General features: G+C 38.0%; 1 protein-coding gene across 1 annotated transcript in view; it reads left to right on the top strand.

Annotated features, from left to right (window-relative positions):
- Window positions 1-27,415, top strand: part of sorl1 (sortilin-related receptor, L(DLR class) A repeats containing) — a 119,255-nt gene that overhangs the window by 29,154 nt on the left and 62,686 nt on the right. The window contains 14 exon segments of the mRNA XM_028464750.1: window positions 1,956-2,117; window positions 2,818-2,885; window positions 5,391-5,571; window positions 10,503-10,604; window positions 11,193-11,362; window positions 15,786-15,978; window positions 16,047-16,164; window positions 20,204-20,277; window positions 20,416-20,504; window positions 21,359-21,537; window positions 23,122-23,308; window positions 23,386-23,477; window positions 23,480-23,512; window positions 23,515-23,554. Coding sequence (XP_028320551.1) covers window positions 1,956-2,117; window positions 2,818-2,885; window positions 5,391-5,571; window positions 10,503-10,604; window positions 11,193-11,362; window positions 15,786-15,978; window positions 16,047-16,164; window positions 20,204-20,277; window positions 20,416-20,504; window positions 21,359-21,537; window positions 23,122-23,308; window positions 23,386-23,477; window positions 23,480-23,512; window positions 23,515-23,554 — 1,688 coding nt within the window.

Below are 27,415 nucleotides of genomic sequence, written 5' to 3'. Positions count from 1 at the left end.
AGGAGACCTGGTCCTGGGAAGGGAATCCAGCTGCAGCAGACTTTAGTTCTCACTCTAATTTCCCCGTAAATATCAAAATATATCACAAACAGAAGTTAAAAAAAACCTGAAAAACACTGCTTATCTGGCGTTTTGGTTTTCTGTATGAAGGGTACATGGATTATTTATAGTGTAGTTGTTATATTTAACACATAAAATGTTATTGAAATCACAATAAAATCATGAATAAATTAAATATCACAAACTTAAAGTATAAATTGTCTTGAACAAGCCCCACTAACACTAGCACCCCTAGTGGTCAATGTAAGGTACTGCATTAGAAAGAAAGCAGGAAGCGTCACACTCCTGGAGTCTAAATATACAGCCAAGATAAGCAGAAGTGATTCACTGTCCAATCAGAACACTTTGAATTACAATATGTGCAAAGTTGATTATGGATTTTTGACCAAATGACGCCAAAATAAACGTACATACAGCAGCTTTAATGTGAACATTTAAACCCATGATCTAATGTTACAATTATGTGGATCAATAATATGTCTGATATGTGATCGCATTAAATGTATGAGATTAATCTTCAATTCACCACTTCACCATCACCACTGGTGTTTTCTCACGTTTCTACAGTTTAGAGTTAGAGCACCAGTGCTCCATTCTCTCACTATGTTTATTTATGCAACACAACCTTTGCTTAGGAAGTATCGTGCCAATCTTTTGAGCCCGTGTTGGCCGTAAACAACGTTTATAAATGAGGCCCTAGAGAGGTTGTAGTAAGGATTGGTAATGGAACAAATAACTAGCCACGCCCAGTCTAACTCAGTCCAACATAAGAATAAAGGAGTTTTCATATGATAAGAACAATAATAAACTTTATTTAGCATTTTAAACCTTTCCAGAACAAACACTTCTAGTAGTTTTAAAGTTGCTGCGTTGGCTCTGAGTTTCATCATCCTTTGTAAATATTATTAATAATCAAATGAAATCATGTTGAGGACAAACCAGAGTAAATGTTTAAAGCTGTGATGCTTCATATATTCAGTGTGTTGGTTCTATCATTGCTGTAGATATTGTGACGCTGTGCACAGGGAGTGTCTTTGTTAACCAGCAGTGAGTAAATAACTAATACTGAGAACTGCTGGAGGCACAGATCACTTTAGGAAAGGATTATGTGCAGAAAAAATAGATAATTTCTTTGGTAGAATAAGCTTTTAAAGGGATTTTCTACGGTTTTTATAAATGTGTCCTTATTAGTAGATCTATGTCTAATAAACACAATCTTATGCAACATATTCATTTAACCGCCATTTAAAAATAGGACTACTTTACAGTTTTAGAGCTTGTGTTCCTCCATCTAGAAATCATGTGATTGATGATGTCACACGGCCCCACTGCCTGTAAACATCCATTGTTGCTAAAAAGCTACTAAATAATCTATAAATCAGGCTGAATGTTTCACTCCAATAGAAAACAATGGGATGTTTACGGGCAGTGTGACATCATCAATCACATGATTTCAAGATGGAGGAACACAAGCTCTAAAACTATAAAGTAGTCCCATTTTTAAAAGGCAATAAAACTAATATATAGTTTAAAATAATGTGTTTTGTTAGACATAGATCAACACATTTGTAAAAACAGTGGAAGATCACTTAAACTACAGATTTATTGGCAGCTAATTATCATATTTTTATTCCTTATTCCTTATTAATAATAATAATAATAATAATAATAATGCATCAATTTTATTTAGCACTTTTTTGGTTACTGAAAGTCACTTTACAGAATTAAGGGATTATTCTTTCACTCCACAGTTAGTGGTGGTAAGCTAGTATTGTAGCCACAGCTGCCCTGGGGCAGACTGACATTTCTAAGCGTTGACAAAGAGAAGTGACAGTCCAGGTTTATTTACATTCCTTTTACACTCATGATAAATGATGATCATTTGTTTTCCACAGTATCTCTTTGTGGACTCTACCAACGACTATCTGTGGAACACCTTTGACTTCTGTAGGAGCGTAGAGGGATTCTCTCTGCCCTTCAAACCCACGGACCTCCTGCTCCACAGCACCAAAGCCAACCTGGTGCTGGGCTACGACGGGTCACACCCAAACAAGCAGGTGGGTCCGCCTACAACCGTTACCGCTATAGAACAGGGGTCCTCAACCATGGGGTCGTGAAACACTGGTAGGAGGTCGCCAGATGCCTTCAAGAGACAATGAACAATTTGAGCCTATTTTTGCTTATTTTTATCTTTTTTCTGCAACTCCACCAAACTCACCATATTTTAACCTATTTTCATAGCTTTTTCTTCCCATATTTTTGCTCCTTTTAATGTATTTTTGCTACATTTCTGAAACTTCTACATCACATTTTAATGACTTTTCTGCACATTTTTCCACTTTCCAGACATGTTCAGCACTAATAAACCCTTTCTACCACTTTTACACCTAATGTCGCATATGTTGATCCATTATTGTCTTTTAACCACATTTGCCGTTTAAACTAATTATTCTTTTATACCAAAATCCATTTAAATTAGAAAAATATTGCTTAAAAAAAACAAATTAAAAAAAATAAATAAATACTGTTCAGCCATTCATTTAGATTAATTAATTACAGTCTCTAATTAATTACATTATTTTTTTTAATGGAGCCCCACCAGGGGAAGAAACATTTGTTTGAACAGTAGCATTAGGTCTAATGTTTCTTAGTGTGAACCTAAGTTAAAGAATGAATGTGACCTATATTTGAAAGTGTGTGTGTCGTCCCCCCCCCCCCCCCCCCCCCCCCCCCCCTCTTACATCACTCCCTCTGTAGCTCTGGAAATCCGATGACTTCGGGGAGACGTGGGTGTTGATTCAAGAGCACGTAAAGACCTACTTTTGGTAAGAACAGCACTGACTCCGCCCACTCAACCAAAGGTGGATGAATTACACAATGAGGAGTGGAAGATAAAAGGAAACCTGATCAGGACAATATTGATCGGTTTAGCAGATACAGATTAAAACAGTTACACACTTGGATTGTGTTTCTAACATCAGATGAAAAATTCTTGATTTATCAGGATTTATTAACACGAGCACTTCTTGTCAAAAGGTTTTCATCCACTTTTTCTAATGTGGTCGTAAAGTCGGCAAACAACAGTAAATGACATTAGATGTAATCTGAGTACGGTCATTTCATGTCATTTCAACACAATTTTAGGACTCATACTTCAATAATAACTTCCCTAGTAACAGTAACACCCTATTACTACGCACTTATTATTATTATTATTATTATTATTATTATTATTATTATTATTATTATTATTAATAAATACAGATTGACAAACGCAGCAATCTAATCAATTATACAATGGTCACTAACACAACAACTATGATGATAAAAACAACAATAACAGCAAATAATAAAAACAACTACAGTAATAGTTAAAGTAAGAAAAGACAAAACAAAATGGAAGTGATTGATTATGACAGGAAATATTTGCTTATATTCAATAGATTTCAATGCAGCTTCTTTGTTCTATACAGTATATACTACAAATATAGATAATTATATCCTGGTGTTTTCAGCATAGACACATGCTCGTTCACATGAAAGGGGTGGAGATTGCAGTTTATGATCTTAAATAAATATAATAAATATAAATCCATGATGACAGTGAACAGCAACAGTGTTAATGCAGCACACAGCAGGAGGCGGAGCTTTTATACTCGCTCAGATCTGATCCACTTCATAACTTGGTCCTGACCAGGTTGATGAAGTTTAAAATAATGAATAGTTAAAATCCATAATTCAGACCAAAAACAACCTGTTGTTACAGAAAAGACAGGAATGAAAGAACTCAGACAGGAAGCTGCTGATACTGTAAATGTGTAAAAGTGTGAGATTATTTATTATAATAATCCATAAGATGATAAACGTACAGACAGAGCTCTGCAGTTAAACTTTATTACAGCACACACGTGTTTCTATTCATATAGATCTATTTATCACACACTGGGATGAGAACACATTGTTTACTGTAGTATGTTCCTGATGATGATGTCAGCCTCACTATAGCGTATGAATGAATGAATGAATGAATGAATGAATGAATGAATGCTTTATGGAGATGCTGATGTCATTTTCCAGTAGGACTTGGCACCTGCCAAAGGTATGTGTAATGAGTCTATATAATACATGGGTTAGACTTTCTGAAATGAGTGACAAAAAATATAAAACCTTTTCATGAAATTCTAACTTTTTTTAGATGTACGTACCTGTATGTTCACCAATCAGAATTGCCGAGAACCGCCTTCCTGGGCTGCTGGCCAATCACAAATGGGACACAAGCTTGTCTCTGAGTGCGCTAACAACAACTACACTAGGCCCTATAAACACCACTTTAACACAATCACAGAATCCACCAATGAAAACGGAACGCGGAATGTGGTTGAAACGTCGTCACCGTGAGGAAAGACACGTTTTTTTATGGAAAAATGTTTCCGGGGTCCATTTATTAGGTGCCTGTTTAACTTTAACGTGTCTGTGAAAGTGTCTGTATCTCATGTAGCGCTGCATCACTCTGTGAAACCATGAGTCAGCATTAATCATCTTCACCTGCTCAGAGCGTTTAAACATCTCATCAGAGCTACAGAAGATCTGGATAAAGATGTTCTGTCGTTGAGGATGAGATCATCAATACCAGTGATTGTAGAGTCTGAAACATCATAGATTATTGATATTTTAAAATATTCTGCCCCCTAGTGGTGAAAAAACTGATACTTCCTTGTGTCCATTTATTTTTGTTTAATCATTACGGTTTGGAATGATGTCATCAGGATCATTTAAATTAAGTTAATTTAAATTCAGTTGATCAAAACTTAGTCAATAAACCTGATCAGATTCAGTAAATCATTGATTCCTATGGTGACATTAATGCTGTTCTCATATATATTTATATAAGATGAATAAATAAAAATGAGCAGTCAGAATAATCCATGTCAGCATAATTTATATCTACCTTTTAATTGTGTTTTACTCATTATTTTAAATTACATTTTTATTTTTGACACATTTTGTTTCATTATAGTTTTCTTTTTTTAATTAGTTTTATTTTGTTTCTTCACAGGAGTTAAAAACTAATATTTTTTAAAAAAAAATGATAAATATTTCTAAATACATGTAATTTGGAAAAAAAAAAAAAAAAAAGAGAATTTGGAAAAAATATAAAACGCATATGCATTTAAATGTATATTAAAAAAAATCGTAAATTGAATCGCAATATCTGTCAGAAAAATTGCAATTAGGTTTTCTGTGAAAATCGTACAGCCCTATTTTGATTACATTCATTTGTTTTTAAGCTAATGCCTGAAACGTTTTCTTTCTTTCTTGGTGCCCACCAGGGGGGTGGAACCCTACGACCCCCCCACCACGGTGCTGATCCAGAGACATGAGCCCCAGGGGGTCTCCACCATCCTCAGCAGCACCGACTTCTTCCAGAGTGAACAGAACCGTAGACTGATCCTGGAGCAGGTGGACAGCTTCCAGCTCAGAGACAAGTACATGTTTGCCACCACCACCAGGGTAAGAGGCTCCCAGGAACCTCACAGTAACACACGTGTCTAACTCAAGGCCCAGGGGCCAAAGACGGCCCTTTGCAGCACCCAATTCGACCAAAGTAGAAATGACAGAGAAAACATGAATTATTGTTAAAATGAAACTCAACAATATTTGCAAAAGCTCACAGTTTTCCCGGTGTTTATATTACATGACTTCAGTCATTTTTAATGTTAAACAGTCAAAAAAGAACTCAAATTTTTTGACATAATCCTTCAAATTTCCTCAAATTATTACATAATAAAAATTTGTTTCAAAAGTTAGGAAAAATAAACAACAATAAAATACACAAAATGACACTAAAAACACACACACTGAGATAGAATAATTAATACATAATACCAACAACACACAAAAATGACAACAGAAATTCACAAAATAAGAGAAAAATATACTGAATAATAAAAATAACAGACAAACGACAAGATACACACACACACACACACACTAAGAGAGAACAATACACACTGTTACCAGCAACACATAAAACAACAACAAAGACACACTAAATGATCACTACAAAATACACAAAAATAACAGAGAAACATATAAAATGACATAAGACCAAACACACACACACACACACACACACACACACACACACACACACACACACACACACACACACACACACACACACACACACACACACACACACACACAGAATAATTTAAATAATACCAACAACACACAAAAATACACAAAACAAGAGAAGAATATACAAAATACACTAAATGACACAAAAAACACATAAAATGATATTAGATATTATATTGAACAGAACATGAACTGAAAATATAGATCAAACTGTGTCTGTATTTGGTCCCTGAACTAAAACAGGTTTGACACCTGGTGCAACGCTAAACACCCTCAACTCATCAAATGACCTTTAGAACATAGAATAGACAACAGGTGGTGACGTTTCTACTGCTGAGAATCTTCTCCACACTCAACCATCACAGTTATAGATCTATAAAGGTAGATGTGTTAATAAAATAGGAGAGCATGTGAGAACTTTAAAGAAAATTATTTATTTATGTGATTTATATTCTGAGAGAGTAGGCGGAGCTTATTACTATACCATATTTACCTTTCTATGTGATGGAGTTACAGACGTATTGGAAGATGAACATGGAAGATAAATAAGGACACACCCCCTCACTATATTATCCATATCTCACAAAGTATTGATCAGATCAAATTAAACATTTACAGTGAGAATATTGAATAATTAATGAACAATTGGTAAAAAGAAATCTGAATTTGGTTGAAATGACATGGAAGGATCCTTAGCTACTGCTAAGCTAATCTCTTTAGCATCAATGTTAAATATGAAATAAATACAGTAAATAATAGAATATTTTCCATCCAAGCTGCTTTGGTTTGCTCCACTTATTTGGTAATTTGATAAAATTGTCAAAACTAACAACCTGGATTTGGATTTGTTGTTTTTACTAATGAAATTGAAAGTAATAATGCAGGAAGAACAGACAGAATACTGACCTTGACCTTAAATGTGACCTTGAGTCAAGGTCACACGTTGAAAGGAAATGTTGCTCAATGGTACCAGTGGACAAGTTTTTGTGAGGTCATGAACTTACTACTACTGATCATTGTACTGGTAGGTCACACAGCTTGAGATGAGCTTTTCATAAATGTCAACAACGAACTTGTACAATAATTATTAGTAGAGATATGGAAATATTTAGTTTTTGACACTTGAAGCGACCTTGACCGTGACCTTGACATTTTGGCTCCAAAGAAGTTTGACTGCACATCCTTGACATTGTCCGTATGAGATGATATACGTACATGTCATTAGTGCTGCATTAATAGACCAGGAGGAGTTCGACGACAAAGGAGTTGCAGAAGAAAAAAAATAATAAGAACTCCAACGAGATACAATAAGTAGCGTGTCATCAGCACTGAGTCAGTGTTTGGTGTGTGTGACGAGTGTAAAGTCAAGTGTTTCAGAGCAGATGGTTGCCATGTCTGTCGTCTCACACACATTTATCTGCTGCACACAATGAAACTACGTTTGATCTAATTATCATAAACACATGGTTTTTCACAGAACACATATGACGGCTGTACCCAGCATGAGTCAGCAGTTTGATTCTGCTTATCTGTTCCTCCCTGAAGTGACTCAGCTTTAGAAACATCACATGTTAAACACACGTTTAATATAGAACTTACAAATATCAGGATTCTTTTAATGTTTGGAGTTAAAAATTATTCTACGCTCAAGTAAAAACCCTTTTTGAACAGTTCTTTACTGCACATACAGCCTGGTCAATTACATTTTATAGTTACAATTACGTCTTCAATTACCCATGTTCATTTACAATTCAATTACGATTACAGTGGCCAGCATTTTTTCAAATTACTATTAAATTACAATTATTTTGGATCCTCGGAAAGTCATTTACAAATACGTTTTCATATACTAAAGTTAAATTACAATTCATCACAATTACTGATCCTTTTAATAAATATTGTTACCTTTTGTTAGCAGTTTGACCCATGTCTATAATCAGCTGTAAAATACACTAATAAATATTATCTATCATATAATTAGTTTCTTATCTATTGATCACCTTGTTAGGATTTATAATCAATAAATATATTGGTATTAATATTTATGGTGTGGATGTCTGAGTCTTTTTACGGTCACTATACCCATAGATTAATATATATTTATGTAAGCATCAAACTTGTACAATAAATATTAGTAGAGATCTGGAAAACTTTGGTTTTTGACACTTGACGTTGACGTTGTCCCTATGAGATGATACTGTATATGTGTAATTAGTGCTGCATTAATAGACTAGGACAGGGGTCTGTAACCTTTACTCTCAAAAGAGCCATTTTGCCTAATCTCGCCTGGATTAAAATCCTCCTGGAGCCAAAAAAAAAAAGAAGAACATTCTCAATAAAGACAATACAATGTTAAGATTCTATACAGTTAAAATAATATCAAATAATTTAATGAGTTAATGGAGTTGAAGGGCTACAAAAAATAAGTTGAATTTGATGACATGAGTGATCATGTCGGTCAACACATGCTAATAGCTAATTTCTTGCAACAAATCAAGCATGCATTATGCATATTAAGCCGACATGTTGGCAATTAAATAAATCTGTTCCCACACAATTAAAATCTCTATTTTCTTCCAAAATAGTGTTTTCGTTGGTTTAATTATCTTAGCAGGGATTTAAAACTTAAGGTTAGCCACAGGAAAGTGCAGGAAAGTTGATGATCTGTAGATGTTGCAGGAGGTGAAGTAGGATGGTGGCAAAGTTATTGAACAATGTGATTCATTTTTAGGATAACCAATTCTTTTATCATAATTTTATTTTACGTTATTGTCATTAATCATCAATACCATATTTTTTTAAACGCTACAAGGAGCCACTGTAAAAGAGTCAAAGAGCCACATGTGGCTCCAGAGCCGCAGGTTGCAGACCCCTGGACTAGGAGGAGTTGCAGAAAAAAATAATAAGAACTGCGATTACATTGTATTTGGCAATTTTCAATTACCAAATACAATATTAATAACTTTATTTATATTTCACTTTGAAAACAAGATACGGTTGTCTAGGCCATATCATCAAGGATCTAAAACGAGCACACAGCGCTAACATATGAAGACGGTGCATCTGCTAATGCTAACAAAACAATGACAGGGACGTCTTATCATCACACTTTTTAGCGTTATTTACAGCTTACCGAAGTGCTCTGTTCGTCATCTCCAAAGATAGAAGGAATTGAACCCTCAATCAGACAAAGTCTTTCTGTAAATCCTTCTTTATACTGGTGGAGGTTGATGAAGCAGTCATCATTGAAGTGCTTCACACACACAAAAATGACCTTATCCACAGATGTGGTACATTTCTATAAAAAATAAAACTCAACCAGACACTTTGAAAAGGTTCTGATGCTGGGAGACGGTGTAATGAAGCGTGTGGGTTACTACATCCAACAACCCAACATTTAGACTTATCCTCTCGTAACTTCTGCATCCTGGAGCTTGGACTACAAAATAAAAGCCAGAAATAAAAATGGCGGATTGCTCGAAGTGTTGGGCCTGGAGTTGATGAACTAATTTAGCAGTTCTGCTGCAAATACTGTGATGTAATAGTTCAAAAAATGTAATAGAGAATAGAAAAATCAAAACAGATTGAAAAATATGACTAAAACAGAATATAAAGATATCAATGGAGCATCTGAAGAGATTAATTTGAACTTTTCTGTACTTCTAAACACTCTAAATATACAACAAAATGCATTTAAGGGCTAAAAAAGTGGATTTAACATGATATGTCCCCTTTAATGTAGCACTAATGACATGTATATCGTCTCATAGGGACAATATCAGGAATGTGCAGTCGACCTTTTTTGGAGACAAAATGTCAGGGTCAAGGTTGTGTCAAGTGTAAAAAAACACAATTTTCCATATCTCTACTAATAATTAGTGTACAAGTTTGATGTTTACATTTATGAAAAGCTGATCTCAAGTGGAGTATTTTATTTTGTTGTACAACCTACCAGTACAAAGATTGGTAGGGGTCAAAGTTCATGACATTACAAAAAATTTTTTACCCCTATAACTAAATATGACATTGACCTTTAGCCAAGGTCATATTTAAGGTCAAGGTCAGTCTTCTGTTTGTCCTGAATTATTATTTTTAATTTAATTAGTGAAAAGAACAAACTTTTTAATTTCCAAATACGTATTCTCCTTGTGATTACAGGTCTCACCTAGTTATTATTATTATTATTATTATTATTATTATGAGGAATAAAAATGGTAAATTGCAACATTTTAATTATTTATCATTGTGTGAGTCCATCACATGTTACTACAGAGCTGATCTTTGTGTTTGTTCCTCTACAGAAACTTCTAGGCAGCCATCAGCCTTCATCTGTGCAGCTCTGGGTCTCCTACAACCGACAGCCAATGAAATCAGCTCAATTCATGACCCGCCATCCAATCACAGTAAGTCATTGATTGGTTGGTTGAGAACTGTTTGTTTGGCTTTCCTTTGTATTCACTACAACTCATTATATCTGCTGAGTCACCATGGACATCACAGACGTAGTGTGGTGGGTGATGATGCTCCACATCCATTAATAACCTTATTATTAATAATAAGCATCAGTTATTATGAACCAGTTGACAGGCTTCTGATGAACGTCAGGGTTCAGTGCTGTTTGTAATTGGAGCGATGGCGCCCCCTATGCTCAGTTTTCAGCAACATTGGGGGAAACCTTCATAATAGTTGTTGCACACTTGGAAACAAAGGGACTTCCAGACGTTCACAGGTTGTTTTAGCTCTATTTTTAATCTGAATAACCCAGAAACACATACATCAGCCACAACGTCTCTTTAATACGGACAATCTGCTCAGATACTCCTGTCTTTACCCAAGGACCCCCACCACCGATTAGCTGCCCCTGATGCTGCCTGTTTACACACCTGGAACCATCAGATCTGATTCCACTCCCACTGCTGGCCCCTGTTACACCTGAACAGGAAGTGATGTCACTCTGCTGACCATGTGACCTTGTCTGGTGTCGTCCTCAGGAGTACTACATAGCAGACGCGTCTGAGGACCAGGTGTTTGTGTGTGTGAACCATGTGAACAACGTCACACACCTTTACATCTCAGACACTCAGGGTGTGTCCTTCTCCTTGTCCCTGGAGAACGTTCTATACTACAGTCCAGAAGGTTCTGGAAGGAACACACTCATCAGGTACGACACACACACACACACACACACACACTGTACATGTGAACTTGTCCCTCAGTGTTTTATTGATTATTTTAACTTTATAAACTAATCTAACTACACATTGGTGAGGTTAAAGTGGGTGGAGTCACATGATAGTTAACCCTGCGTGTCAGTAGTGGAACAAATCAGAGCCAGGCCAGGGGGCGGGGCAAATGACCAGGCCTTTTAAACCCAAATAATAAAGCTCATGATAACATTATTTTACAACATACACATTCCCGCAACAGCAGAGCTCACACGTTATGACACCACGGAGAGCGATTATGTCATTTTGAAGTCCATCAAACAGACATGAAGTATAACAACAACATTAGGATGTTCACGAACACACCTTCAAAACATCTCAGCACCACAGATAGCGACACCCACCATAACCATTTCACCTCAGAGCCTGTATCAGTAGATATCAAGTTTAGTTAAACTAACACAGTGACCCACATGTTCACTATTTAATATGAAGTATTATAGACATACTCACCACTATATGAAGTATTATAGACATACTCACCACTATATGAAGTATTATAGACATACTCACCACTATATGAACTATTATAGACATATTCACCACTATATGAACTATTATAGACATACTCACCACTATATGAAGTATTATAGACATATTCACCACTATATGAAGTATTATAGACATACTCACCACTATATGAACTATTATAGACATATTCACCACTATATGAAGTATTATAGACATACTCACCACTATATGAAGTATTATAGACATACTCACCACTATATGAACTATTATAGACATATTCACCACTATATGAACTATTATAGACATACTCACCACTATATGAAGTATTATAGACATACTCACCACTATATGAAGTATTATAGACATATTCACCACTATATGAAGTATTATAGACATACTCACCACAATATGAAGTATTATAAACATACTCACCACTATATGAAGTATTATAGACATACTCACCACTATATGAACTATTATAGACATACTCACCACTATATGAAGTATTATAGACATACTCACCACTATATGAACTATTATAGACATACTCACCACTATATGAAGTATTATAGACATATTCACCACTATATGAAGTATTATAGACATACTCACCACTATATGAAGTATTATAGACATATTCACCACTATATGAACTATTATAGACATACTCACCACTATATGAACTATTATAGACATACTCACCACTATATGAAGTATTATAGACATACTCACCACTATATGAACTATTATAGACATACTCACCACTATATGAACTATTATAGACATACTCACCACTATATGAAGTATTATAGACATACTCACCACTATATGAACTATTATAGACATACTCACCACTATATGAAGTATTATAGAGATACTCACCACTATATGAAGTATTATAGACATATTCACCACTATATGAAGTATTATAGACATACTCACCACTATATGAAGTATTATAGACATACTCACCACTATATGAACTATTATAGACATACTCACCACTATATGAAGTATTATAGACATACTCACCACTATATGAAGTATTATAAACATACTCACCACTATATGAACTATTATAGACATACTCACCACTATATGAACTACTATAGACATACTCACCACTATATGAAGTATTATAGACATACTCACCACTATATGAAGTATTATAGACATACTCACCACTATATGAACTACTATAGACATACTCACCACTATATGAAGTATTATAGACATACTCACCACTATATGAAGTATTATAGACATACTCACCACTATATGAAGTATTATAAACATACTCACCACTATATGAAGTATTATAGACATACTCACCACTATATGAAGTATTATAGACATACTCACCACTATATGAACTACTATAGACATACTCACCACTATATGAACTACTATAGACATACTCACCACTATATGAAGTATTATAGACATACTCACCACTATATGAAGTATTATAGACATACTCACCACTATATGAAGTATTATAGACATACTCACCACTATATGAAGTATTATAGACATACTCACCACTATATGAACTATTATAGACATACTCACCACTATATGAAGTATTATAGACATACTCACCACTATATGAAGTATTATAGACATACTCACCACTATATGAAGTATTATAGACATACTCACCACTATATGAAGTATTATAGACATACTCACCACTATATGAACTATTATAGACATACTCACCACTATATGAAGTATTATAGACATACTCACCACTATATGAAGTATTATAGACATACTCACCACTATATGAAGTATTATAGACATACTCACCACTATATGAACTATTATAGACATACTCACCACTATATGAAGTATTATAGACATACTCACCACTATATGAAGTATTATAAACATACTCACCACTATATGAACTATTATAGACATACTCACCACTATATGAAGTATTATAGACATACTCACCACTATATGAACTATTATAGACATACTCACCACTATATGAAGTATTATAGACATACTCACCACTATATGAAGTATTATAGACATACTCACCACTATATGAAGTATTATAGACATACTCACCACTATATGAAGTATTATAGACATACTCACCACTATATGAACTACTATAAACATACTCACCACTATATGAAGTATTATAGACATACTCACCCACTAATATGAAGTATTATAGGCATACTCACCACTATATGAAGTATTATAGACATACTCACCACAATATGAAGTATTATAAACATACTCACCACTATATGAAGTATTATAGACATACTCACCACAATATGAAGTATTATAAACATACTCACCACTATATGAAGTATTATAAAAACACTAGAACTCACCACTATATTAGTATATAGACATACTCACCACTATATGAAGTATTATAAACATACTCACCACTATATGAAGTATTATAGACATACTCACCACTATATGAAGTATTATAGACATACTCACCACTATATGAAGTATTATAGACATACTCACCACTATATGAAGTATTATAAACATACTCACCACTATATGAAGTACTATAGACATACTCACCACTATATGAAGTATTATAGACATACTCACCACTATATGAAGTACTATAGACATACTCACCACTATATGAAGTATTATAGACATACTCACCACTATATGAAGTATTATAGACATACTCACCACTATATGAAGTACTATAGACATACTCACCACTATATGAAGTATTATAGACATACTCACCACTATATGAAGTATTATAGACATACTCACCACTATATGAAGTATTATAGACATACTCACCACTATATGAAGTATTATAGACATACTCACCACTATATGAAGTATTATAGACATACTCACCACTATATGAAGTACTATAGACATACTCACCACTATATGAAGTATTATAGACATACTCACCACTATATGAAGTATATAGACATACTCACCACTATATGAAGTATTATAGACATACTCACCACTATATGAAGTACTATAGACATACTCACCACTATATGAAGTATTATAAACATACTCACCACTATATGAAGTATTATAGACATACTCACCACTATATGAAGTATTATAGACATACTCACCACTATATGAAGGGCATATGACGAGCCTTACACTCTGTGAACTCGTCCACGATGCTCTGTATGTTCATTTTCTTTGTTCTCTCATTCTCTATGGACATCATGGTAAGTCCATCAGTCTCTCCTGTCCCACTGTGCTCCTCATATGGTTTTTAATAAGTTTAACTTAGAGAATGAATGGGACACATGACTGACGCACATACTCTGTGCAGAAACCATGTTGTTTATAGATGTGACGCTTGAAAAATGTAAAAATAGCAATGAACGAACCGCTGTTAAAGCTTGTAAATAGTTTATAATATGTAGAAAGCTTTTCACCTGAGGATGTGGACGCTTATTTAAGGAAACTCACTTTAAATACAGGTGAACGATTGTGGGACCCATGCAGTGTCAGACATTCACTGGTCAGATATTTATACATATCTCATAGAAAAACCCAGTGTATAAAGATATAAAATCTAAAAGCATTAGATGTTTATAACTGTTATGAACAGACAGGTAGGTGGGATGCTGTACTCCTGTTACCAAAGGTTTCCGTGTATTTCTGATCAGTTTCAACGGATGTGTTTCCATCTCTACATGAAGTCTCCTCCTCACTGCTCCACGTCTGCATATCAGTCCATTTACAGCTTTTTATGGTCACTTTCTACTGGATCCAGACTGAGATAACGCTCCATCTGTTCCCGTGCACCATCTCCTCAGCAGTTCTCCAGTTGTGAGGCCTGGCTCCCTTAAGTCCTCCCTTAAGCCCCCCCTGTAGCTCCGCCCCTGCTGTGTGTTCCAGGTACTTTTCCAGCGAGCCGTTTGCTGACCTTCATCGTGTGGAGGGGCTCAGAGGGGTCTTCATCGCTACGCTGGTCAACGGCTCAGTGATGGAGGACAACATGAGATCAGTCATTACATTTGATAAGGGGGGGACGTGGGAGCTGCTGCAGCCCCCCAATGAGGACAGCCTGGGGGGCAGTGTGGAGTGTGAGGTGCAGATCAACAGATGTGTAGCAGGTAGATTAGGCCCCGCCCACTCTCATTCCTCTCTGTTGTTTAGCTGAGGAAAGGCTGTTCTCTGCACCTGGCCCAGCGCTGGAGTCAGCTGTTCAACATCCAGCTGAGGAGGATGTCCATCCTGTCCAAGGACTCAGCACCTGGTCTCATCATGGCTACAGGTGACACACACACACACACACACACACGCACACACACACACACACACACACACACGCACACACACACACTGACAACAATTCGATACACTAACAGAGATGCGATACATTGAATCCCCTGGAGATATGATGGAGAGGATTTATTGATTTCCTTATTAGCAGCATTTAGCTCATAATCTCTAGTAGAACTATGCATCACTTTATGTAACTTATTTTTGTCCTCTTTAAAAACACCATAAACCAGTTGTTTTCACCAGTAGCGTTGGGATTTAGAACCAGATTCAACATCAGGAACAGGAAGTGGTTCCTCACATTTAGAACCTGTTTATTTCTCTGTCACGACTTAAACAGTAAACAGTGACATCATCACTCTCAATAATAATGTCTATATTCCTCTCTGCCACAGATACTAATATGAACTGTTCAGCATCTATTAGGCTAATACAGTAGCATTAACATGTATAATATGAATATTAATAATAGTTAGTGCAAAGAGAGATGAAAACTATTATTTAACAGTCACAGCTGCTGTAAACAGACCCTCATTGATTCATATTTAATGTCCATAAGACAAAAAATAAAATAAAACACACTTATTAAAAGAGACCTGGGGTCAGTTACTGTATGTGTTTATCACAGGTAGAGGGCGCTGTAGAGTACCGCATTACACTAAAGTTATTGGAGGTTCTTTTCTCTCCAGTTTTCCTGGAGCTCTGATTCCACTCTCCTTAGGGGTGGGGCCGGGGGCGGGGGGAGCAGGGGCGCTGTGACGATAGCGTAGTCGGTTTAGCAGCAGGACGTTCTTTAAACCACATGATTCTGGTCAAGTTTATCATCTTTCTACTGATTTCAAGTTTTTAGGTGTGTTATAAAACTCATCTATAGCTACTGCTCTAGCTGACCTCTGTGTTGCTGTACCAACGTACTTCACAGCTTACTTGTTCAAAACAAAACACAAAACAGGTGGTGCATTCAATGTGCCGCGGAAACACAGGATAGAATGAAATACAACATAAAAAACTGATCCTGAAAACAGGAACACGTGGATCAGAAAATGGATGGATGATGGATGGATGAAAAAATAGATGCAATCAATGGATGGATGATGGATGGATGAAAAAATAGATGCAACCAATGCAGGCACGCAGTGATCGATGCATCTTAATTTCATCCGTAAATTGTACAGATGTACACTGAATGAATTAATGCACTCGCATCATGCACGGTTGTATCTAGATCCATTCAGCTGCACATACTAACACACACACACACACGCACGCACGCACGCACGCACGCACGCACACACACACACACACGCACACACACACACACACACACACACACATCTGATTTACAAGATCTACAGATTTTCCTAAAGTGTTTTATTACGATCTGTCTCTGTAATTGTCCTGTAATCAGTGATCAATACTTCCCACCTACTTAATAAATGTTAAAATGGAAATTTTGACAAGTCAAAATGTTAATTCAACATATCTGTTAAACATTTTTCTAGTCAAAACATTCTTCCTGGTATTTTTAAAGGCACACAGTGGATTGTTTGACCTAAAGAGTTGATATGAGTTATTATAAATGATTTCTCAGGCTAATATACAGCGCTAACAGTATCTATGCTCTGGGCGGGGCTTCCCTCTGGAAATACTGACTATGTAAGTTTGGATAGACTGGCCTTTGGCCAGGTCATGTGACCTGTAGAACGTTTTACTTTACAGCAGTCACATGACCACAGGCTCCAATATATACAGTTCCCACGTGATGTCACAACATACGGGCATTTCCCGACCCAACGCCATTGCTGTGGGCAGCTGAAACGAGTTAGCCTCTGTTTACAGCCAAAAGAGCACAATATGGTAGTTTAGTGTTAATGGTTCACTAATCACTGTGATAGTTTAGTTAAACGTGGATTCTTTAGAAAGAGTCAGATCTGTAACTTTGGGATAAGGATTGACTCTAAGGGGCTGGGCTCGCGCCGCGGCTGGAGGAGTGGCCACCACCGCTCTCCTCTCCTCGCCACCGTCGTCGCCCCCCTTTGCCTGGGCCAGAACTGCTGTGCCTGCCGGGGTCCCGCCGTCCGGCGCGCTGACTCAGACGTCCCTCCCCCTCTCCGGTCTAAACCAGGGGTCCACAATCCTGGTCCTCCAGGGCCCCTATCCAGCATGTTTTAGATGTTTCCCTCTTCCAACACACCTGATTCAAATGACCAGGATCGTTATCAGGCTTCTGCAGAGCTTGATGATGAGTTCATTGTTTGAATCAGGTGTGTTGGAAGAGGGAAACATCTAAAGCATGCTGGATAGTGGCCCTGGAGGACCAGGATTGGGGACCCCTGGTCTAAACTATCTTCCTCTCTCTCACTCGTGTGTTTACAGTGTCTGCTTGGTTGTGTGCGCAGTGATTGGCTCTGGCCGCACGCATGACTCTTGCTCGTCACTGTGAGGAGCTGTGCAGTGAAATAGATATAGATGACACGCTAGCGCCCTCTCACACACTGAGGTCAAAAGCTGAATCGGTTTCACTTCTGGGCAAACTTGAATGTGCCTGAATGAAAAAGATTTAAAATAAACATTTTGAAACCACCAAAAGTCAAAAATAACAGATACAGACACTTGTGGTATTTGGAAGCCGTTGACAAAGTTTCAGGTCCAACTCAAACCGTGTTGGGGAGATATTCACTCCACACACACACACACACACACACACACACACACACACACACACACACACACACACACACACACACACACACACACACACACACACACACACACGCAGACCTTTGCTGCTTTCTAGATAGAAGCCTGATTACAAATGTAAAGATAACTTTATTGGTACTCAAAAGTAGAATGAGATGCAGCGAGACAGGAAAGAGCAACCGTGCTCGCTACTCAACTAAAATACCCTTTATTAAAAAATTAATCTGAAAACAAAAAGATAACTGATAGTTTAAACTATTGGTAAAAGTCATTAAATGAAACATGAAACAAATGATAAACTAGAATGATGATAAAGGAAATGATAAGTAAGGAAGCAGGTGCTGGCCTGTTTCGCACTGCGTTAGCTTAGCAATAACTCAGCATTAGCATTAGCTAGTGTTAGCATTAGCTAGTGTTAGCATTAGCCTAGTATTAGCATTAATATTAGCATTAGCTCGCGTTAACATTAGCTATCATTAGTTAGCAATAGCAGAGCACTAAACAATGCAGACACTCAACAATGCAAATAAATGTCAAAAACAATCAATAACGTCAAATAATATAGCTGAGCTCAACACTGCGTTAGCTTAGCATTAACCTAGCATTATCATTAGCTATCATTCGCATTCATTAGCATTTGCTATCATTAGCATTAGCTAGCATTAGCATGAACTATTATTAACATTAGTATTAGCATTAGTTAGCATTAGCTAGCATTAGCATGAACTATTATTAACATTAGTATTAACATTAGCATTAGTTAGCATTGCTAGCATTAGCATGAACTATTATTAATGTTAGCTATTATTAGCATTAGCTATCATTAGCATTACATAGCATTAGCTATCATTAGCATTACATAGCATTAGCTGTTATTAGAATTTGCATTACGATTAACCTAGCATTAGCCCAATATTAGCATTAACTAGAATTAGCCTAGCAATAAACAATGGAGACAATCAAATATGCAAATGAATGTCAAAATAATAACTGATGAAATAATGTAATTGTACACAAAGAGAAGTGTAACCAGCTATTAGCTTAGCGTAACTCAGTGTTTTCCAGATAAGGGGGGTGCCCCATATGGGGGTGTGACATCATGTCAGAGGACGTAGGGGGGAGGAGTCATTGAGAATTTTAAAAAGTAAAAAAAAATATTATAATTCTTTGGACTTTTTTAATATTACTAATTTTTAAAAATGTGATTTTACATTTTATGTTATTTCTATGAGTGTTGAATAAGAATAATCACAGTTTTGACCTTTTTAATAAAAGTGTGTGTGTGTGTGTGTGTGTGTGTGTTTTTCTGCTTCCTCCTCCTCTACCTTCAGGATCTGTTGGCAGAAGTTTGGCCAATAAACCCAACGTTTACGTATCGAGCAGTGCTGGTGCTCGTTGGAAAGAGGTGAGCACTAAAAATACACTAATGCTAAACCTCCACATGTTACTGAGTATTAGAAATGTCTTTGATACAGTGTGTAGACACTGTTTGTGGACCTGAAGGTTCTTCTTCCTGTAGTGATCTGTTGTCACTGTAACGCAGGCTCTGGTTGGTCCTCACTTCTACTCATGGGCCGATCACGGGGGGATTCTGATGGCAATCGCACAAGGAGGCTCCACCACACACCTCAAGTAAGTGTTTAGGTCTGAACAGGAAAAGGTCCAGTTTCAGCTCAAAACAAACACATAGAGTCAAGCACAATCAGTGCTAAGCTAAGCTTTAGCATCAGAGTAGTGGTTCTCAACCTGTTCAGCCTGTAACTTCCAAAATAAAGGTTCCATAGAGCAGGGACCCCCACTGTAGCTGAAGGTGGTTGAACACAGACATGAACATTGAAGAACAGTCATGTGGAGACAGGACCATCTATAAGGGGGAATAAAGGAGAGATTTTTGGGGTCCATCCATAAAGTCAGTAAAATGATGGTCTATTGTTCTATGAATCTGTGATAACCACATTTATTTATTCATCTGAATAATATCCACTGTTATCCAGGAACATTTATTATTATTATTATAGTCATCTTAAAGATGGAAATCATGGTTTTAATCACTAATAAAATGGTTCAAAGTGACCAAAAATGGTGAAAAAGGAGGTGAAATGGGATTTTAAAAACCACAGAAATGGGTTAAAAGTTGTTTGAGTGGACAAAAACAGACAGAAAAAGTGGTTAAAAAGGTTCAAAGTGTCAAATCACGGGAATGACAAATGGTGAATGTGGTTAAATTGGCAAAATAATCATGAAATATGGTGAAAAGAAGTTAAAAGTGACAATAATGGGTCAACATATGTGACATTAGGTGGAAAAGTGGTGAAAGGGTTTAAAAGTGCTGAAAATTTCTCTAAAGTGGAAAAAATGTGATCTAAAGTTTAGATCTAGATGATAAGATGTAGAGGAGCGAGCCGCTAATACCCCCCCCCCCCCCCAATCCCCCCCCCCCCCTCCCAGTCAGTCACTTTTTTTCAGTCACATTTGTGTTTCTCCAGATTCAGCACCAATGAGGGCCAGACGTGGACAGACTTTAGGTTCTCAGAGAGGGAGGTGTACGTCTACCAGCTGCTGACAGAGCCTGGAGAGAAAAGCACCATCTTCACCATCTTTGGTTCCTACGCAGAGCAGAAACACAGCTGGCTCATCCTGCAGGTCAACACCTCTGATGTCCTGGGTCAGTCACCACAGTACACCTCTAACTGTAATACACAGCATTAAAGGGATTTTACAGATGTGTCCTAAAATCTTCTAAATGTCCTTATTAGTAGATATACAGTATGTCTTACACATTATTATGCATCATATTCATTTAATTAACTTGAAATCATGTGATTGATGATGTCACAAGGCCCCACTGTCTGTAAACATCCAGTGTTTTCTATTGGAGTGAAACATTCAGCCTGATTTTTTTAGATTATTTAGTAACTTTTTACATCATTTAACAGCTTTTTTCAACATTTTAGTAGCTTTTTAGTCATAATTACACATAATTAATGCTTTTTGTTTCTCTAAAAACCAGTAAAAGTTAAAGATGTCGATGTAAACCTCTTTAGTTTACAAACAGAGGATAACAACAGGTGAGGTTTGGTAGTAGACAATGAAGCAGAGAAAAAGAGTTCTCTTAAGGGACCTTTACTCTCCCTCAATCAGTGCACTGACACGCTCTGGTGGCTGAAGTTAGAGTAAAATCACAGACAATTGAAGACACACACAACCTCTGAGGATTGAAGGACTTTTAGGTGGACGTTCCATGAGTGATACGGTGGTCTATCGTCAGCCACCAGAGTTGTGTCCAGTGGACTGGTTTAAGGGAGAGTAAGGTCCCTGAAAAAGAAGGGTTCTGCGCTGGTTTGATAGCCGTATTTTGGTAACAATAGAGGTTTACCTCAACGTCGTTGAACCTTTCTCCTGATTGTTAGAGCAACACCAAAAACAGCAGTTTATTTTGGGACGAAAAAGCGAACGAAAGGAAGCGAAAAAGCGAACAAAAGGAGAGAAAAATCTACTAAATTATATAAAAATCTACTAAATAATCTAAAAATCTACTAAATAATCTAAAAATCTACTAAATAATCTAAAAATCTACTAAATTATATAAAAATCTACTAAATTATTTAAAAATCTACTAAATTATATAAAAATCTACTAAATAATATAAAAATCTACTAAATTATATAAAAATCTACTAAATTATATAAAGATCTACTAAATTATATAAAAATCTACTAAATTATATAAAAATCTACTAAATTACATAAAAATCTACTAAATTATATAAAAATCTACTAAATGATCTAAAAATCTACTAAATTATATAAAAATCTACTAAATTATATAAAAAGCTACTAAATTATATAAAAAGCTACTAAATAATCTAAAAATATACAAAATTATATAAAAATCTACTAAATGATCTATAAATCAGGCTGAATGTTTCACTCCAATAGAAAACAATGGATGTTTACAGGCAATGGGGCCGTGTGACATCATCAAGATGGAGTAACACAGGCTCTAAAACTGTATATATATTTATTTAATTACCTTTTAAAAATGGTAATTAAATAAATATGGTGCATTACACTGTGTTTTTTTGGCATAAATCTACTAATAAGGACATTTAGAAGATTTTAGGACACATTTGTAAAAACAGTGGATGATTACTTCCTAAAGGGTCAAAGGTGGACTCATTATTATGCAATGGTTTGGTTCTCTTCAGACCTACAGTGACCGTGAATGTGATGTGTTCACTGGTTTCCAGGTGTTCCCTGCTCTGAGGCCGACTACAAACACTGGTCTCCATCAGACGAACACGGTAACGAGTGTTTGCTGGGCAGAGAAATCACGTTTAAGAGACGAGCGCCGCACGCCACGTGTTTTAACGGAGAGGACTTCGACCGACCCGTCGTCGTCTCCAACTGTTCCTGCACACGACAGGACTACGAATGGTGAGGGAGGCACAAGGTGCTCCCGGCCTGCTCACGCTGACCACATCATAAGCACCTGCAGTTTAGTGTGGGCGGAGCCTCTCAGTGTGTAATTGTGTGTGTGTGTGTTTCTCTGCAGTGAACTACGGCTTTAAACTGAATGAAGACTTGTCTCTACAAGTGTGTATCCCTGACCTGAGTTCCTGGGTGACCTCTATGCTCCACCCTTCCCTGCCCCGTGGGCACCACCTACAGGAGAAGCAAAGGGTAACTACAAAAATGTGGGAATGCAAAAAATAGTTGCTAACTCCTTCGGCAGTACGTGTTTATTGTCAATGAACACAAGTTTTGTACACATTACCAGGAGCTGAGTATTTTGTAGCAGTACTCACAGGAAACTAACAGCATTACGTTAAGTCATTGAGGTTTTTAACAAACAGTTACAGTGATGTGCAGGGCAAGATTTGAACCAGGGTCCACTGATGATTGCTCAAAGGAAGGTAAACGCTAGCTCTGATCACACTGAGCTACAGCTGCACAAAGAAGTTTGATGGTAAAATAAACACTTGTGGAAGCAAAGTAAGAGCTGCATGCTAAGCATTCCCACTAAAAGTGTAATTATAAGAAAGAAGAAGATTTTAAGCTATAAATTGTGGCTGTAGCTGCAGGATTAAAGCTTTACAGCAGTTTTCCTAAAAGTTCATGAGCAGCAGCTGTCACTCTCTAGCAGACCTAATCAAGCACGCTAACGCTTAAAAAGCCACTTAATTTGCATAAAACCTTAAATTAGAGTTAGCATTTTACAAATTAGATATGATCAATGTCACTAAGCAGCAGAACATTTAGATCTTTGAATAGTGTAAATCAGTTAAGATTTGCATACACCATAAACTGGGTCAATTAAAAAATTGATAGAAATTTATGTGCAAACTTTACAAAAAGCATAGAATTGTAGATTAGAAAGTGGACAACCAACATTCTGGTGCTAAAACTGAGTTAGATATTGACAAAGATATAGCAATTTACAGCAAAAGCAAAATAGGAAGAGTTACTATGGTTCTATAAATCCCGAATGGCCACTAGAGGCGATGCTTTAAGCACTGAATATTCCCCTTCACGCATGCGCAGTGCGAGTACGTATACCAACAATGTTACTCGTGACCCCTGGATAACCCGGAGGAAGTTTATATCTTCAGGTGTCACTCCAGTCTTCTCGTGAGCACACAAGGATTCTGAGTGACAGAGCTCTGGCGGTCATTCGGGATTCATAGAACCATAGTTACATTCGTAACTCTTTGTTCTATTTCATCCCTTCTGACCACCAGAGGTGGTGCTTTAAGCGCTGAATTAATTACTGTATGCCAGAAAAGTCACGAAGAATCCTGCTTTCCACCCTTCAGTGTGTAGAGTCAGAGGACTCTGGCCGAAGGACCACAGCCAATGGATGGGGTGTGGCCACATTCACCCTGTAGAATCTGGAGAAAGTTCCCGGCGATGCCCATGAGGCCGCAGCACAGATATCCTCCGGGGGCACTCCCCTCAGGGCAGCCCATGATGTAGCAACACTCCTGGTAGAGGGGCACCGCACACCAGATGGGAGGAGACGGTTACTTGCCCGATAATTCAGTGGGACAGGCGCTGTTTGTAGACAGCACCACCCCTGTTAGGACCACCATAACAGAGAAAGAGCTGATCAGACCCCCGAAAGCCTACAGTGGCTGCAATATAGGCCCTCAGGGTACGCACTGGGCACAACAGGTCAAGCTGGACCTCCGGCTCCACGGAAGAAGGGTTGAACCGTGCCAGCCAAATGAGCTGGTTGAGATGAGCGCGGGACAGCACCTTCGGGAGAAAAGCTGTGTTTGGCCACAGATTGACTCCCGAACCATTCGCATTCCACCTCAGACATACGTCGCTGATTGACAGGTTCACTGACATGCTTTGCTGAGGAATGGTAAATAGTAAAATGGACTTGATTTATATAGAGCTTTATCACCACTGAAACAGTCTCAAAGCGCTTTACATATCAGCTCATTCACCCAATCACTCTCACATTCACACACCAGTGGGACAGGACTGCCATGCAGGGCGCTAGTCGACCACTGGGAGCAACTTAGGGTTCAGTGTCTTGCCCAAGGACACTTTGACACATAGTCAGGTACTGGGATCGAACCCCCAACCTCTCGATCAGAAGACGACCCTCTACCATCTGAGCCACGGTCGCCCAGGAAATGGCCAGAAGGAACGCAGTCTGACGGGTAACCCACTTCAGCGCTGCTTGTGCCAAGGGCTCAAATGGTAGAAGGCGCAGTGCCTCAAGCACCAAGAGAAGATCCCATGCTGGGGACCTTGTGGCTCTCAGACGATACAACCTCTAAACCCCTTTCAAGAAAAGGGACACCAGCTTGTGCCTACCAATCGACAGCTGTGTCCAGCCGCTGTAAAGCCAGGCGCATGATAGCGCGCATGGAGTTGTCCTTCACCTTGGTCCCTGAACTCTGATCTGAGAAGTGGGAGCTCTGCTCAGACATCTGGGATCCGACATCCAAATCCTCCACATAATCACAGAAATGAGAGTGTATCCTCCTCAGGCAGCAGCGCTGGCATTGGAGGAGAAAGTGCTGCATCAGCCACCAGGGGAATAATCGGCCAATCAGCAGACAGCTGCTCGACTAGAAGATAACCCACTATGGTCAGACTTGGCTTTCTGCCGGGAGGGGGCAGCTGCCGTAGCCTCTCCCCGCCGCTTAGAGTGTGTCTGACGAGCCGGAGGTGGCTGGCCTGGGAGGAGGTCGACTTCAGCTACTGAGCCTTCCACTCCTGCCAACCTGGCAACCCTTGCTGCCCGAGGCAAGGGTTGCCAGTTAATGCAGGGTTTGCCTGACCGCAGGTGCTCAGGGGCAAGGCATGCGGGGCATAGGTCAAGCATCCTCTGGCTGTAATGAAGCCACACAGGATGTGCAGATATGAGAGACATCCATTGTAGTTGCACTGAGAAGACATAGTTAACACAGTTGTTCTAGCTCAACAGAGGGAGGGGGCGCGTACGCCGCCTGTCCGGTATCACCCTGCACTGTGTGTATCGGCAGAACCAAACACAAACCATATGCTGGGGGGAGGTGGCACTAACACGGCCTGTGCCAACAGAGGTTGCTAATGGGTGAAGCTACTGCTATCCAAACACTCACCGTCACAGCTCCTGGAGGGCGAATGCTCGCTGCTCCGACCTACCACGGTCCCGGAGCTACTGGCGACGCTAGCTGTAGCTGTATGCAGTATTTTCCAGCAAACTGCGTGCGAGAAGAAAAAAAGGAAAGCGCCCTGGAGTGACACCAGAAGATATGTTCCTGCGTGCGTCAGGCTCTTTCTTACATCAGTATCTTTCCAGCCTTACACCCCTGCTCAGGCTCTGAGGTCTGTGGATCAGTATCTGCTGGTGGTTCCTCACGCTTGTTTTCAGACCAGAGGAGACTGATCTTTCCAGGCTGCTGCTCCCAGGCTTTGGAAGGATCTTCCACTCTCTGTCGACCTCTTCAAAAGCCAACTAAAGACATTTTTATTTGTTCAAGCTTTTAATTAGCTACTCTTAGGCTGCTGTGATTCTATGTTGTCATGGCCTTTTATACTGTGTGAACTGTTTTTAGCACTTTGTGGCACTTTGTGGCTTTTTGTCTGAGAAAGGTGCTATAGAAATAAATGTTACTTACTTACTACTTACTTCTTCCGGGTCATCCGTGGTCACTGGTGACATTGTTGGTATACATACTTGCACTGCGCATGCGTGAATAGGAATATTCAGTGCTTAAAGCACCGCCTCTGGTGGTCAGCAGGAATGAAATAGAACATAGTATTACATTAAAATGAAAAGTGTTAGCATTTTACAAATTAGAAAGCAGCATTACCAAGCAAGGGGTGGGGCCAGGCAATTTTTGGCAAACATGGAAATGTTACATGAGCTGAAGCTTGAACTCACAACACCAGAGATGATTATCCATGTCACTGAGCTAATTTGCATTAGCACTAATCAAATAATCTAGTCACATGTGTGCACATCAGCAGCTGTTAGCGTTATTAACACAAAAATACACAACTTTTACCTCGACATCATGGAGATGTAAGTTATCAGTT

The sequence above is a fragment of the Gouania willdenowi genome, chromosome 13 (assembly GCF_900634775.1).
Source record: "Gouania willdenowi chromosome 13, fGouWil2.1, whole genome shotgun sequence".
In the NCBI taxonomy this organism is placed as follows: domain Eukaryota; kingdom Metazoa; phylum Chordata; class Actinopteri; order Blenniiformes; family Gobiesocidae; genus Gouania; species Gouania willdenowi.
Note: the sequence above shows the minus strand (reverse complement) of the source record. Positions and strands in the feature narration are given on the sequence as shown.